A 14,022-nucleotide genomic window follows, 5' to 3' on the forward strand; every position below is an offset into this window, starting at 1 on the left:
CGAAACCTTTGAGCTATGTAGGTCTGTGTGCTTCAGAGATCAGATCGTTAATTTTCTTTCTAACATTATTTCTATTTTTCATGCCTGGAGGACGGGCAATGAAGTGGTCCACTCTTTGGCGAAATTTGTTTGTTCCTCTTTTTTATGGATGTCTGAGAGTTTTTCATCTTGGCTAGTCAATCTTACAACGAGAGACACTATCTTTTATCAATAAATGTTACAAGGTTTTGTCCAAAAAAAATAAATAAAAGAAGAACATATGTATATATATATATATATATATATATATATATATATATATATATATATATATGTGTGTGTATAATACTAACCACGATGGATTGAAGAATTTAATCTAAAGTTATAAGCCTACTTGGATTCATCAACAATTATAAGTTGTACAATTATATTAGAAGAAATACATTAGGTTCTAGAGTTTGTGTGTACCTGATCCAAGGTGGTTGTAATTAGTTGTCATTGGTTATTATTATTATTATTTGAGAAATAATATTATTTGAGAGTCCGCAGTCGTTGTATATTGATGCGCTCTAATTAAACTCGGATCAAAGCAATAACATACAAATCACGCTAGTTAGGTAAACAACATTGTGATAGAATGATCCAAAAAAATGTTGGTACGAGAAATTAATCAAATACTGAACATCGACCAAGTGATTGCTAATTCCACCAATTTGGATATATTGAGACATTTTTAAATTCATTTCGATGATATTATTGAATCATTTGTGACCAATGGTACTTTCGTTATGATTTTAAAATTAGATATAATAAAATTATGGCCAAGCCTAACAAAAAGTCAAAATTAAGAGTCATCTTAATTAAAGAGACGAAAATAGGAAAGTGAATCCAAAATCATCCACACACTCAAATACATAATAAAGCACGGGAAACAGAGCACAGCAGAGAAGTTCCTTTCAACTGTCGAAAACAGCCGAGGTCTTCTCTCAAACACTTTCTTCACACACTTATTTCTTCAATCCAAATCCCAAAAAAGGTCTCATATCTACCCATTAAAGGATCTTATGTCCGTAGAATTATTGCACCACATCTAGTTTTCATACAACTGTTCTTCATTTTGCTAGCAATGCCGTGAAGAAATCTCCTGGAAAAAGCATTTCCCTGTCTCTGAAAACATCAGAAGCCACCTTTTGTGTGCGTGTGGAGCTTAAATACTGCTGAAAGTTTGAATCTTGAGGTGGGTTTCTGCAATGGGTGGTAAGGAAGATGGGTGGGGAGGCTGGCCGCCGGCGCCGAGTGGTGCGCCGCCGTACGTGCAGAAAGATGATGATTGGACTCACTTTGACAACTCTGTAAACGCTGTTTCGTTTGGGTTTGTGGCCACTGCTATTCTCATTTCCATGTTTCTTGTCATGGCTATATTCGAGAAGTTTCTCAGGACTACGTCGCTTGGAGTGACGGCGGGCGGTGGCCGCCGGTTGCAGTCCGACATTGAGGCTCAGAATCGTGCTGGTGGCTTCAATGCGAAGCTTGGTTACCCATCTCCTAAAGTAAGCATTCTCTTGGATTTGTTATAATAATTTACGTGGGTTTTATTACATAAATATATGGTTTTCTTGACTTTTCGTCTCCTTTTTTCTTCTCTTTTGTTGCTCTTGTTTTTGCCCTTTATTGGTTGGTTCGCTCACTTCACTGTTTGGCACTTTGGATTAAAATTTTGGTTTTTTGATGATTACTTTTCTGACAAAAGGCCCAATCATTTCTTTTTTTGTTTTTCCCCATTTCTTTTGATTTTATCCAAATTCATACACATTCATCTACTTGCCCGAATTGTTCTGTCATCTTCGCCAGTTTCTTGATTTCGGTAGAAAATTGTAATAACGTTTCTTTATTTACATTAATGCTTCTGTGTCTAACAAGCAAGAGGAGGAAGAGTTACTTGAATGGATGAAGTCAAAATTATTATATTAGGGGACAAACATTTATAAATCTTTGTGAGAAAACAAAATTGTATGATGCTTGTCACTGGTTCTGAAGCATTCAATCTGAAATATAAATAGTTTAAATTCAGGGGATAATGTTTTTTTTCCCCCGGAAGTAAGAAATTATGCGGGAAATTGGGAATAAATAATAATATATTTGAATAAAAAGAGATTTGTGGATTAGGTTGTGTTGTTTTTTACACCATAAAGTCTTGAATTGTTTAAGAATAACAGCATGTGCATGTTCCTGGGATTTTGGCACGCTACTGTGTATAATTACTAATTTAAGAAATGGCCCATTCAAGAATTTGTTAGCTGGTTTCTTGGTCCCTACTCCCATTAATGAGAGACGAAGCTTTAGGCCTTAAAAGTATTCATTTCTTCTTCCTGTAGCTCTTCCCCACCCCCTTGTTGTGATGTATATATACACTCGGATTTTTATATTATTAGAGCTCGAGCTCGATTTTATCGAGTCGGCTTGAATATTGAAAAAAATGAGCTATTTTGAACTCGATTCAGTTTGAAGTCCTGTTCGGATGTTCCAACATGATGTTTGTCTTAGCAAAATTGGAAAACACTTTTTATTTATGTACATTGAAACGTATAATCTTGAGAGCGGACTAATTAAACAACTTGTTTGGGACAGTATGTCAACCTTGAAAACTAAAGTTTGTTTTCCTGTTAGTTTATTGTCTGCTTTCCCATCTTTAATAATGCACACAACAAGCTAGGTTCCTTGTATACTGTGAATTATGGCTGTATTCGATTGTTTAGTATTGTTTTGGATAATATAATATTGGTCCAATAATGTTGATTTTAAGACAATATTAGTTATCTGTGCTTGTACGACTTTTATAACTTCATATTTAAAAGTGTGGAGGAAAACAAGTCGAGTTAAAAATAGTTATAATATTCATATATATCAATTTTTTGCCTCATATTATATATTTGTATCATCTCAATCTCACGAATCAAGTGGTGTCTAAATAGCAAGAACGTGAATTCTTGATTGCAGCGGATGTAGTTTTTAGTGTCCCATGGGGGAGCCAAAATTCATTTCAGGAGAGTAAATCTAGAAACTTACATGAAGCAAAATGCTTAATATTGTGCTCAAGAAAAGGAAAGTGAACTTGAGAAGGAGATGGTTTTATTTTGCATTTTCTTGGACACTGACTCGTTTGAATTCATTTTTTCCCAGATGTCCCTCAACGCCAAAGAAGTATCGGTACTAATGCCTGGCGACACCGTCCCTAAATACATCGCCCATCCGGCCCCAATCCCTTGTCCCCCCGAACGGATCACATGGCCATCGCATCAACAACTAACCAACTCACACAATCGTCCCAACTCGGCCTAAAGTCATCAGCAATAGCCAGAAAGACTGCATGTTATACTAAACCATGAATCACTCTTGTGATATTGGGCTTGGAAATTTAGTCGATGAGATGCAAAAACGTGACGTCTTTTGGATCTTAGACATAGAGCATGCTGTGTATATATACATATATTTGCTCTGCTCTCCTGTATGTATGTTATTAGGCTACGAAAAAACATGCTCTGGTATATTATAAGGTGAGACGAGCGTTATTAGTGAGATGCATTGTTGTATTTTCTTGGATCCGTTGCCTTTGTCATAAAGTTACACGGTGAGATTGATATTTGAGTGAAGTGGAAAATAAATCTTTTCGGGGCATCATCGAGGCCTTTCTACAAAGTCTATGCTACCCTTGGAATAACGTTTTATGATCGATCCACGGTTTTGTAATTTGTTAGTGGAGGCCAACCACCGCTGGTGAAAAATTTCTAGAACTGCTGTGTGTAAATAAAGAAGGTTAGGACCACAGGTGAATGGAGTCCATGTACAAAAGGAGTCAAATCTTGGGAAATGTCAGCACGCTTTAAACTTGAGATTATTCCCACACTTAACTCTTGAAGAATCCAATGCCTCGAACGGACCAAAATTTGCTAACTTTTTGTGAGAATTTATTTTGCCTTGGGACTTTAATTTATGAGGCGTATTGGACCTAAACATTGAGTCCAACTAATAGGATCAATTTCAAGTTTCAACCCCAAGTAGAGAATTTCATAGAGCTTAGCCCCACCTCATTTTCAATTTTTTGGGCCCTGCTAACAAGTTTAGTTCCTAAAAATGTTGGGCAAATTTGGAGATCAACTTTGGTCAAACTATGGTACTCAGTCTCAGTGTACTCATTGTTTTAAAAAATTATTTGATCAAAGGTTATTTTACTGACTACCCTTTGTATCCATCACTATTAATGAAGGGAGAATGATAATATTGTATGTATTGTTAACTTTACATGATAATCATGTATCCAACGTGTTCAAGTCAATCTAAACTGAAATCTGGATACTATCTTTAACCCGACCCAGAAACTCATGAACCGAGCAAAGCCCTGGTCACATATCCAAGTTTTTTAGGATCTGGGATCCGGGTCAAGCATGGACATAACCATTTTTACATGTCAATATCAACAAGATCTTTTGATATTCCCCGTTTACCAACATAATTTGGGGCAAAGAATCCAATTAAGAGGGTGCAATCCGCAGACAGTGACATGAGAAAGACCCAGTTTAGTTTCAAAAGTCAGGCTAGAAAAACATTTTTTTAAATGCTTTTCAGTTAACAAGGTGTTTGGTTGACTAAAAAAGTGTTTAAATAAGCACTTTTAAATCAAATTAGAGTTTTTTTGAAAACCAAAAATTGTAACTTTTAAAAACATTTATTTTAAAATGATTCTACAAAATCCAAACGAGCTCGAAGAGTATGGTGCACCAAGCTAATCTTGTGAATAATTTACCTCAGCACAGCCCCAAAGTGCATTATTAAATTAAATTAAATTAAATATCATTTCATTAATTGCCGCCACATGCCCAAAAAAAAATTTCATCTCAAGATTTTTTTTCTAAATATAGTCCAAGCATTTTTTGTTTTTCTTTACAATTTTGCCAATTTATAGATTTTTCTTTTCATATTATAAAGGTTGAGTGTTATGACTCGATCCTCGAACTTGAGATCTCGATATCGACATATCGACAAGGTGCACTTACTAATAAAATATCACAAGGTTAAACATGAATATATTTCCCTCCAAACTCCAAACTTACCTTTTGACTTTTATACAAAAACACAACCTAATAAGGGAGAGGGAAGACTTTTTCCGGTCTACTTTGATAAGACCAAAATATCCCTTAACGTGTTAACAATTACATCAAAGAACCTACGTCAGCTCTTACAGAAAGATGAAACATTCCAAGGACACGAGTGGGTTTTCCAGTAGCTCATTGCTAGTCATTGGTGGCCACTGGTGGTCCCGATTGTCCTCCGTCTCTTCTTCGAGCTTTCGGACCTTCTCGCCCGACCCTGTACGGACCCGACTCGGAGATTTACCCGTTTTCCTCGCTGCTTGGATCCGACCCGGGCTAGGTTTGACTGACCCAGGGTCTGCACGCATCATCGGAGATCTCGATCTTCTCACCGGGATTTCGTCACCGCCGTCCTTCCTCCTCCCAGACCCGGTTCCAGGTCCAGGTCCGGTCCGGACACGGCCCGGCGACGGTTCCGACCTCCGGTACGGCGATTTACCGGCGGACCTATCTCTCTTACATTCTCCGGGAAACGGCTGGTTCCCGGCTCTCGCCGGTGACCTGTTCCGTCTCCCACTCACGACGTCGTTTTCGCGGCCGTAGTTGTCTTTCTTCTCCGCTACGGAAGTGGAAACACTGACGCTCTCGCTCACAGTGCTGCAGATCTCGGAGACCTCCTCGGAAGCTTCCTCGCCGCCGAAAACCACGTACGGCTTCTGGGGGACGACGCCGTTTCGGGGATTCCTCTCTTCTGGGCGAGGCTTGGAGGAGAGTCCTTGCATCAGCAATGGCGCAGCCTTGATGAATGGAGTTTGGGTTGGTCCATTTCCTTGGAATGCAGGCGACGGGCGTCTGGGTACGGTGGGGGTTTCCGATAGTACTTCTTTCACCGCCTCTTCTTCTTGGAGCGGATGGGTGGGAGGTGGAGATTTGCTGCAACGCTTCTTTTTGCTCTCAGATTTCGAAATTTCGGAAGCGCCTGTGCTTACACAGCAACCCATTGGAAGCAAGCTTTCAGTGATTCAAGCTTTCATGGTGCGGGCGGTGAAGGAGCTGCTGCTTTAATGGAGGTGGGAAAGGGGAATGTGAATGGAGTAAGGCAAAATTTGTTGATGTGTATTTATTGGGCTGTAGAAATTTTGACAAGATAAAAAAAAAAAAGGACACCGCAAGCATCTTTCCCAACACCATTGTTTAAAAAAAAAAAAGTACTCTAATTTTTATTTAACAAAAACACACGATAATTCAAATGAAAACATCTTTTATGAGAGGAATATGATAACTTATTAAAAAAAATTATATCAAAAATCTTAATTTTTATTATAAATATAGCAAGATTGGCCTTCTCGTTAACAAAACTTTTTTCTATTTAAATGATACTCACTGACAACATTAATATTTTAATAAAATGCATGGCTATTGTTTATTCATACGAAGGTAATAATACACATGATTGGCCACATTCATTTTTTTATATTGGATTATGTCTGATATTCTGCGTAGATTTTTTAAGCCAAACTAAAGTTTCATTAACATGACAATAAGTCAAAATGTACAACTTTAGGTATAAAAAAAATTCAAATTCCTTATGAAATTCAATATTACACTTCGACCGAATGCAAGAGCATGTGCAACTTGTTAGAAAATAATCCTTCGATGAAAATATGGATGTAAATGAATCGAACTGTTCGCGAGCTATTCGGAGCTCGGCTCGTGTAAAAGCTCGTTCGGGCTCGTTCGTTAAGCTTATTGAGCCGAGCCCGAGCTTAATTTTGAGCTCGAAAATTTTAACGAGCCGAGCCCGAGCGAGCTTAAGGATGTTCGGCTCATTAGCTCGCGAACATGTTCGTTAATAGGCTCGGAAGCTCGAGCTCGGCTCGTTTAGGTGGCTCGTTAGCTCGGGCTTGGGCTCAGCTCGTTTAATGGCTCGTTAGCTCGGCTCGTTTAATGGCTTGTTAGCTCGGCTCGTTTAGTGGCTCGTCAGATCGGGCTCGAGCTCGGCTCGTTTAGTGGCTTGCGAGCTCGGGTTTGGACTTGGGATTGGATCGTTTAGTGGCTCGTCAGCTTGAGCTCAGGTTCTGGATCGGGCTCGACTCATTTTTTTGGCTTGTGAAAATATATTAATTTATATAGTTTCTCGAACTCGACTGGTTTAGTTATTTATATGCTCTTTGAGTAAATTTAAATCTATAATATTTTAAAATTTAAATTAAATATTCCTAGAAAAAATTTGTTTTTTTTAAATAATAAAATTTTGATTTGTATTTGAAATTTATATCAAAGTATTGATATGATATAATAAATTTATTTGTTTTTAAAATATTATTGTAAAAATTATTAATATTGTTTTTACATATATATGCACACGAAACATTTGTTTGAAATTATAAAATTGTGATAACATCATATCAAATTTTCAATTTTAAAACAAAAATTAATATATTGTAATAAATAGAAAATTGCTGATAAGTGATAACATCTAATCAAATATAAAATAAAATTTTTATATTAGCATATATTTCATTTATATAAATGTTCACGATATGGAAACACAAAATTAACTGAAAAAAAAAATTAGTTATAATATTCGATCAAATTTTAAATTGTGAAACCAAATTCATAATTTCATTACAGATAGAATTTATGGATATTTTCACATATATATGGATACAAAAAAGTTAAGTGTAATTAAAAAATAATGATAACATTTAATCAAATTTAAAATTTTTATAGAAAAAATAGATACATTATTATGCATCTATATTGTTTGTGAATATTTTTGCACACAAAAACTAGTTAAAATAAAAAATAGTGACAATATTATATCAAATTTTGAACCAAAAAACATATATTTGATTATGTTTATTTCTTTTATTGGTAATTACGTTTTAGTAATAATTATATATATATATATATATATATATATATATATAAATTTGGTATCGTACGGACAACAATTTTAAGCACTTACATGGACAACAACTGATGTAACACTTTGTACATTCAATCAGTTATTATTACATGAGTTGTTAACCAACTAGGTGTCTATGATTGTCAAGTAAAAGTTTAAGGTAGAACACAAAATATCTTAAATTTTAATATTAAATAATATTTTTTTTTATTTTAGATTATAATTTTATAACATACTTCGGGTTATATTAACAAAATAATACAACCCTAATCAAATGGAAGGTATATAGGTTTATAATTTATATTGTATTTAGTAATTTTGTTTACAAAAATACATGCATGTATATAGCCATGAAAATACAAGAACAATTTTTTTCATTCATTTTATACATTTTTTTTAATGATATTATTATCTATGTGAAGAAAAAAATTAGGTATATATAATTGAGATGAAAAGATTATGATATAAATCATATCACACATTGGTATAATTAAATCATTATATATATGTAATTAAAAGAATTTGTGGAATAATAATATCATTTCATTGGTATAGGTAATAAAAATAAGCTTATCAATTATCAAACAAATTATAAAACCAAATTTTATTATGATTAAAACTTAAAAGTTAAAACTATGAATTCACTCTTGTTAAATAATATGATGTTTATATGTGATCATTAGAATTATTATGTAGAATGATGTTTTAAAACTATGTCATCATATAGGTGTCCATAAATTTGTGGTAGGCTGAAGTTTTTGTTAAAATATTTTCAAAACTTAATTTAATATTTTCAAAAATTTAGTTGCAGACAACGACTTAATACATCATTTGCGAATGAAATAACTCTTCAAAAACAACAACTTATTTTCAGAAATTGTTTTTCATAATTATAATAATTACCGATACGTTAGATACATACAAAATTATAAACGTGTCGTAATTTAAAATTACCGATAATTATAACAACTAATTAAAATTACCGATATTTATAACAACTAATTAAAATTACAAACGTATTTTAAAAAATGGTCGTCGCATTCAATTTTCTGCTTGCTTATATTACTCTGTGATATAACTTTATTTTTTATATTGCATGATGATTTTTAATTTTTATTAGAGATGATGTTGCGAAGAATGTTGGTTGCAGGATGTATTTAATTTTTATTGGAGATGCAGTTTGCACTTTTCTAATGGTTTTTCTAATTTGGGTTTTTTATGTACAATGTAATGATGTTATATTGTGTATCGTTGTAGTGGACTGTTGCATATGACATACATTTGATAATTAATTTTATAGTTTTTATTTATGTTTGTCATTTTTATTTTTTTAAGAAAAATTTAATTTTAGTTTATATAGAGATTTATATTTTGTATTTAAGCTTCACGAGCTCGAAAACAAGCTCGAGCCCGAGCCCAATCCCACTTAACGAGCCAAAATACGAGCTTGCTTAAAGAGCCAGTTAAACGAGCCAACGAGCTTGAAAACGAGCTCGTTTAACGAGCCAAACTCGAGCCATAATACGAGCTTACTTAACGAGCCAGGTTAAACGACCAACGAGCTTGAAAACGAGCTCGTTTAACGAGCCAAACTCGAGCCAGACTCGTTTCATATGATAAATGAGCCGAGCCCGAGCCCGAGCCCGAGCCCGAGCCCGAGCCCGAGCTTACAAATTCAATAAACGAGCCGAGCCGAGCTTTATTACAAAAGCTCGGCTGGAGCTCGAGCTGAGCCCGTGCCTCCACATATACCAAACGAGCCGAGCCCGAGCCTGATACTGTTCGGCTCGGCTCGGCTCGGCTCGTTTACATCCCTAGATGAAAACGAATTGAATGCATTTTATATAATCTTATAAAGCCAATAGGAAGATCAATCTCGGGGCTCCAATCAAGGCTGCCAGCCAAGATGAAGATGGATTGAAGGGTTTTGTCTATGCTACCCTATTCGAATAGTGCTCAAATGGAGATCCAATGGTCCATGTTTTTTTGGACTTGATATGATCTCATTTCAAATCATATCAAATGAGATCATATCAAATTCCAAAAAATTTAGGTCGTTGGATGCAGTACATGGACACTGCCCATGTTTTAGCATAGACAAAACCGGATTGAAGGGCATGCAGGGACTGAATAAAGGCGAGGAATTAATATCTTTTATTAGTGAAGTAGGACTTACGACTTATGATATGATTTGACTTGTCTTGAATCAGCTCTCAAATAAAGACTGTGATGGGTTTTCAACGAGCTGTCCTTTTCACTCGGCTATTTGTCTCTGTTAGCCATCTTCTTGATCATTTCGAGGAAAATGTGCAGAAAGTATTCGGAAATATGGAGGGGTATAGTGTTCAATCTAATTTACAATACTCATAAATTCAATGTCTCATGATTAATTTGTCACATTAATAATATATCATTAATTATGTTCATGTGCAGAGATATTGATCATCGGATATATGATTTGGATAATTTCCATAGTGTAGGATCTCATTAACACATTATCAAACTTCGAAGTTCCCCAAACATTACAAATTATTTTCCGATGCAACTTGATTTGCAAGTTAAAAATGATACCAGCCGAAAGATTGCAATGGATTCGGGTTTCCGCAGCGATTGGATCATCCATGGACAAAAGGAGAAAGATGATGTATGGCATTGACTGATGTCCTAACATATGATTCAACAATCCAATTTTGAAACTTTGAAAGTGATTTGCAAGATTAATGCCTTCCTTCATGGCAAACAATTTGAGAAGAGGAAAAAGCTTATTAGATTGGCAACATTCATTATTTTCATTTGTCAAATTTTGACTTTTTTACTCCAAAACATACTTAAATTAGTTTATTTGAATATTATTAGGTATATATTATTATTTTTTAAGTAAATAACAAATTTATGTCAAAAAAGTAAATAACATATTTTAAATCATTAGATAATATTAGTTGATCCAATCCAACTATTATTATCGTTTTCTGAATTTAATATTAGCATATATACATCACGTTCGTCTAATTATGTATAACTATGTAACAAAAGAACAAGGACAATTTTCTTAAAAAGAAAAAAAAAACATTTTTGGTGTTTTTAAATATTTTTTTACTATTTTCATTTCAAAAAACTCACATGAAACCGATCACGAGTCAACTTTGAGATACGGATCTCTTATTTGATCAAATATATGAAAAAATATTATTTTTTATATAAAAAAACATTAATTTCATTATACATATGATTAGATCAAATCGCCTCACGTATATAAATCTACAAGACCGTTTTACTCTTATTAGATACAAATGGAAGTTACAACTTACAACTTCCATCATCTCACAAGATGAAAGTTTACCAAATTAATAACCACAAAGAGAACTACTACCTATATTTGATTTGAAATTTTCCCAAGCAATCTCTCCACTACCTTACCAAATTATTGCATCATGATTCATGCATGCATATCAATTCAACAAAAATAATTTAAAAAATTGCTAATCAGAAATATTTTTTAAAATATATAATATATTGAAAAATATAGTGATGTATCATGTGTGCTCAATATGTAGTAAATATTTTATTTTATTAATTATGATGAAAGTTAAGTTTAATTTGTCTTAACATGTATTTGGACCAACATCTCACCTCTCTATTTGAGGAATATTTATGTCACGAAAATCTCAGTAAATTCTGTTTTCCTTTAATTAAAAGTTGAATAATTTATCTTCTAAGAAAAAGTTCAAATAATTTTACAATATTTTAACAAATCGTAAAATACATCCACTATACAATACTTATAATTAAGTCACACTTGATTAATACACAATTATAATGTCTTAATAATTAGTCTGGGAACAAATAAAAGACGAATAAAAGAGGATTGAAGAATTTTTAATCCACACAATAATGGATCTCATGATATGATTATTTTTCCATTATAACAAGTCAGATTTTGGAAGAAGCCACCGTACGTAGTCAATAACGCATTACCCATTGGAAAATTTCGATAGTTCAAAATCCTTTTTTTAGGTATACGATTAGGTAGCTAGATCCGACCCAAAATTTTGTATTTTCAAGTCTAATAAATAATTTTTTTATCAAACAAAAAATGTTCTAATAAATAAATAATTAAAAATGTATCATGTATGCATGCATGTGGCTCTGCTTCCCTCCCAATTATATAATACGACTTTGGTCAACTACAACTCAACATGCTATATTATTAATGATTATTACACCAAAAATTCATAAGTATTTGGTTTGTACGGGTGGTGATTGATGCCTAGCTAGGACACGACTTTTTACGCAAAAAAATATTAATTAAAATAAAAATAAAAATAAAAAAATATATATATATATGACATCAAATCACGGATCAGAAAACACCTTGTGTTACACGGTATTATTTTTTGCCTTCTGCGGAAAGTTGTGGCAGAGGCAGACCGCGGTGTGAAGGAACAAGCAATCGATTTTGATTCAAGCATCGATCCCAAAATTTTTTATCATGATTGATGCGATTATCACAAAATGACTATTTGGAGATGGTAAATTTCCGAGCGGAAAAGGTAGGTGAAAATACAAAATATATGAATATTTTATCCGTTTGAAGACGAAGTTATACGAATATTTTTATAGAGTGAGTCTATAGCCCTACCTTGCCCCTCAGGATGGGCTTTTATACTCGTCCACCCGGGTCCTCAATGATTATTGGGTATGACCTTACTGACAACTTTTAGGGTGATAAGATGGTTATCACGTGTGATTTAGACCCCCACAATTTTCGGACAGAGCCCACTCCTTTGGATCGTGTTTAGTAATGATTGGATTTATGATTTGAACCTGACACACTTTAAATAAACGTGGCCATTTTTTGGCCCCAAAAATAGAAAAGTCGAGGCCCCACTGGTTTTCCTTTCCTTTCCTAACTTCCGAAGCCTTACTCCGGGAGGTTCTAGCTCCCAGACCCCTTACCCGGGTTCCTTTCGATCTCCTGTATCGGTCTGGGTGCTAAGGCTTCCCAGGTTAACCCTTCCTCGTAGATCCTAGGTTACTGCCACCCAGTCCCGGGTTCCTTAATATGCTGCGGTTACACCATCCTCCCGGGTCCTATCCACCAAGGTATCGTAATATGATATCACCATATTTCCTAAAGATAGTCGGGCTAGGACCTGCTCCGCTGTCTCGAGAAGCTAATACCATCTTTCCGGGTTCTATTCATCCGGGGTATCGTCATCCCGGGTCCTATTTACCCGGGATATCTTAATGTGATATCACCAATGATCATGAAGATCGGGCATTTATTTATTATTAATAAATTATGAAGTTTTAATATAAAAACTAACGTTATTTTGCCACAATTCCAATTTTTTTAATGTGAATGTTCGACCAATGTTAAAATGATCTCGATTTCAATTTTTTTATTAACATTTTTCTACAGATCATGTCAAGTATGGTTTGTCTGGTACGAATTACGATTTGCGTGATTCTCGTTTAACGTTGTTTACATATTATGGTATTCGCGCGGCCAAAAAGTTTATATCATGTTTACGGAAAAATTTGAAGGTTGAGTGTTTAATTCATTGGACAATTTCACAAGCCCCCAATCAGGCCTGCACTGTTCCTGCAATTAATACGAATCGTTTGCCTACAAAGGCCTAGCAAGGAAGATAAAGAAAATATGGAAATAATGAACAAGAAATAGCTAGGCTTTTCAGGATGGAAAAACTATTGCATTGTTTTCGTTTTAAAAGAAGGTAAAATACGCACTAAAATCAGTGTTTTAAAAAGTTTGATTAAGCATCGTTTAAGTTTGGAGTGTCGTTAAATACTCTCAAATGTGATTTTTCTAAAAACCAAAATTGATTAATATTAAGACGAAAATAGATCATAAATTAGCGATTTTATTAGTGAGTGATTGTTAGGCGCAATGTTATAAATGTACAATATTGTATGGTTAAGTGTAGCGATAATGTGAATGCAGTACATATTGAAGGATTTTACAGCTAATGTTTTAAATTAGATCAATTAATTTAGTTTATGTTTGATGACACGAGATATAAA

At 34.1% G+C, this 14,022-nt stretch overlaps 2 protein-coding genes across 2 annotated transcripts; one reads left to right on the forward strand and one right to left on the reverse strand.

Annotated features, from left to right (window-relative positions):
• The first annotated feature begins 911 nt into the window (after positions 1-911).
• LOC140893253 (uncharacterized) lies at positions 912-3,612 on the forward strand. The gene is made up of 2 exons (XM_073302321.1): positions 912-1,529; positions 3,160-3,612. The coding sequence occupies exons 1-2, from the start codon at positions 1,230-1,232 to the stop codon at positions 3,316-3,318; spliced, it is 459 nt and encodes a 152-aa protein (XP_073158422.1). The 5' UTR covers positions 912-1,229; the 3' UTR covers positions 3,319-3,612.
• Positions 3,613-5,212: 1,600 nt separating this feature from the next.
• Positions 5,213-6,067, reverse strand: LOC140890308 (uncharacterized). Its single transcript, XM_073298070.1, has one exon. It carries the CDS (start codon positions 6,065-6,067, stop codon positions 5,213-5,215), a length of 855 nt encoding a protein of 284 aa, XP_073154171.1.
• Positions 6,068-14,022: the final 7,955 nt, after the last annotated feature.

The sequence above is a fragment of the Henckelia pumila genome, chromosome 3 (assembly GCF_033568475.1).
Source record: "Henckelia pumila isolate YLH828 chromosome 3, ASM3356847v2, whole genome shotgun sequence".
NCBI classification, from domain to species: Eukaryota; Viridiplantae; Streptophyta; class Magnoliopsida; order Lamiales; family Gesneriaceae; genus Henckelia; species Henckelia pumila.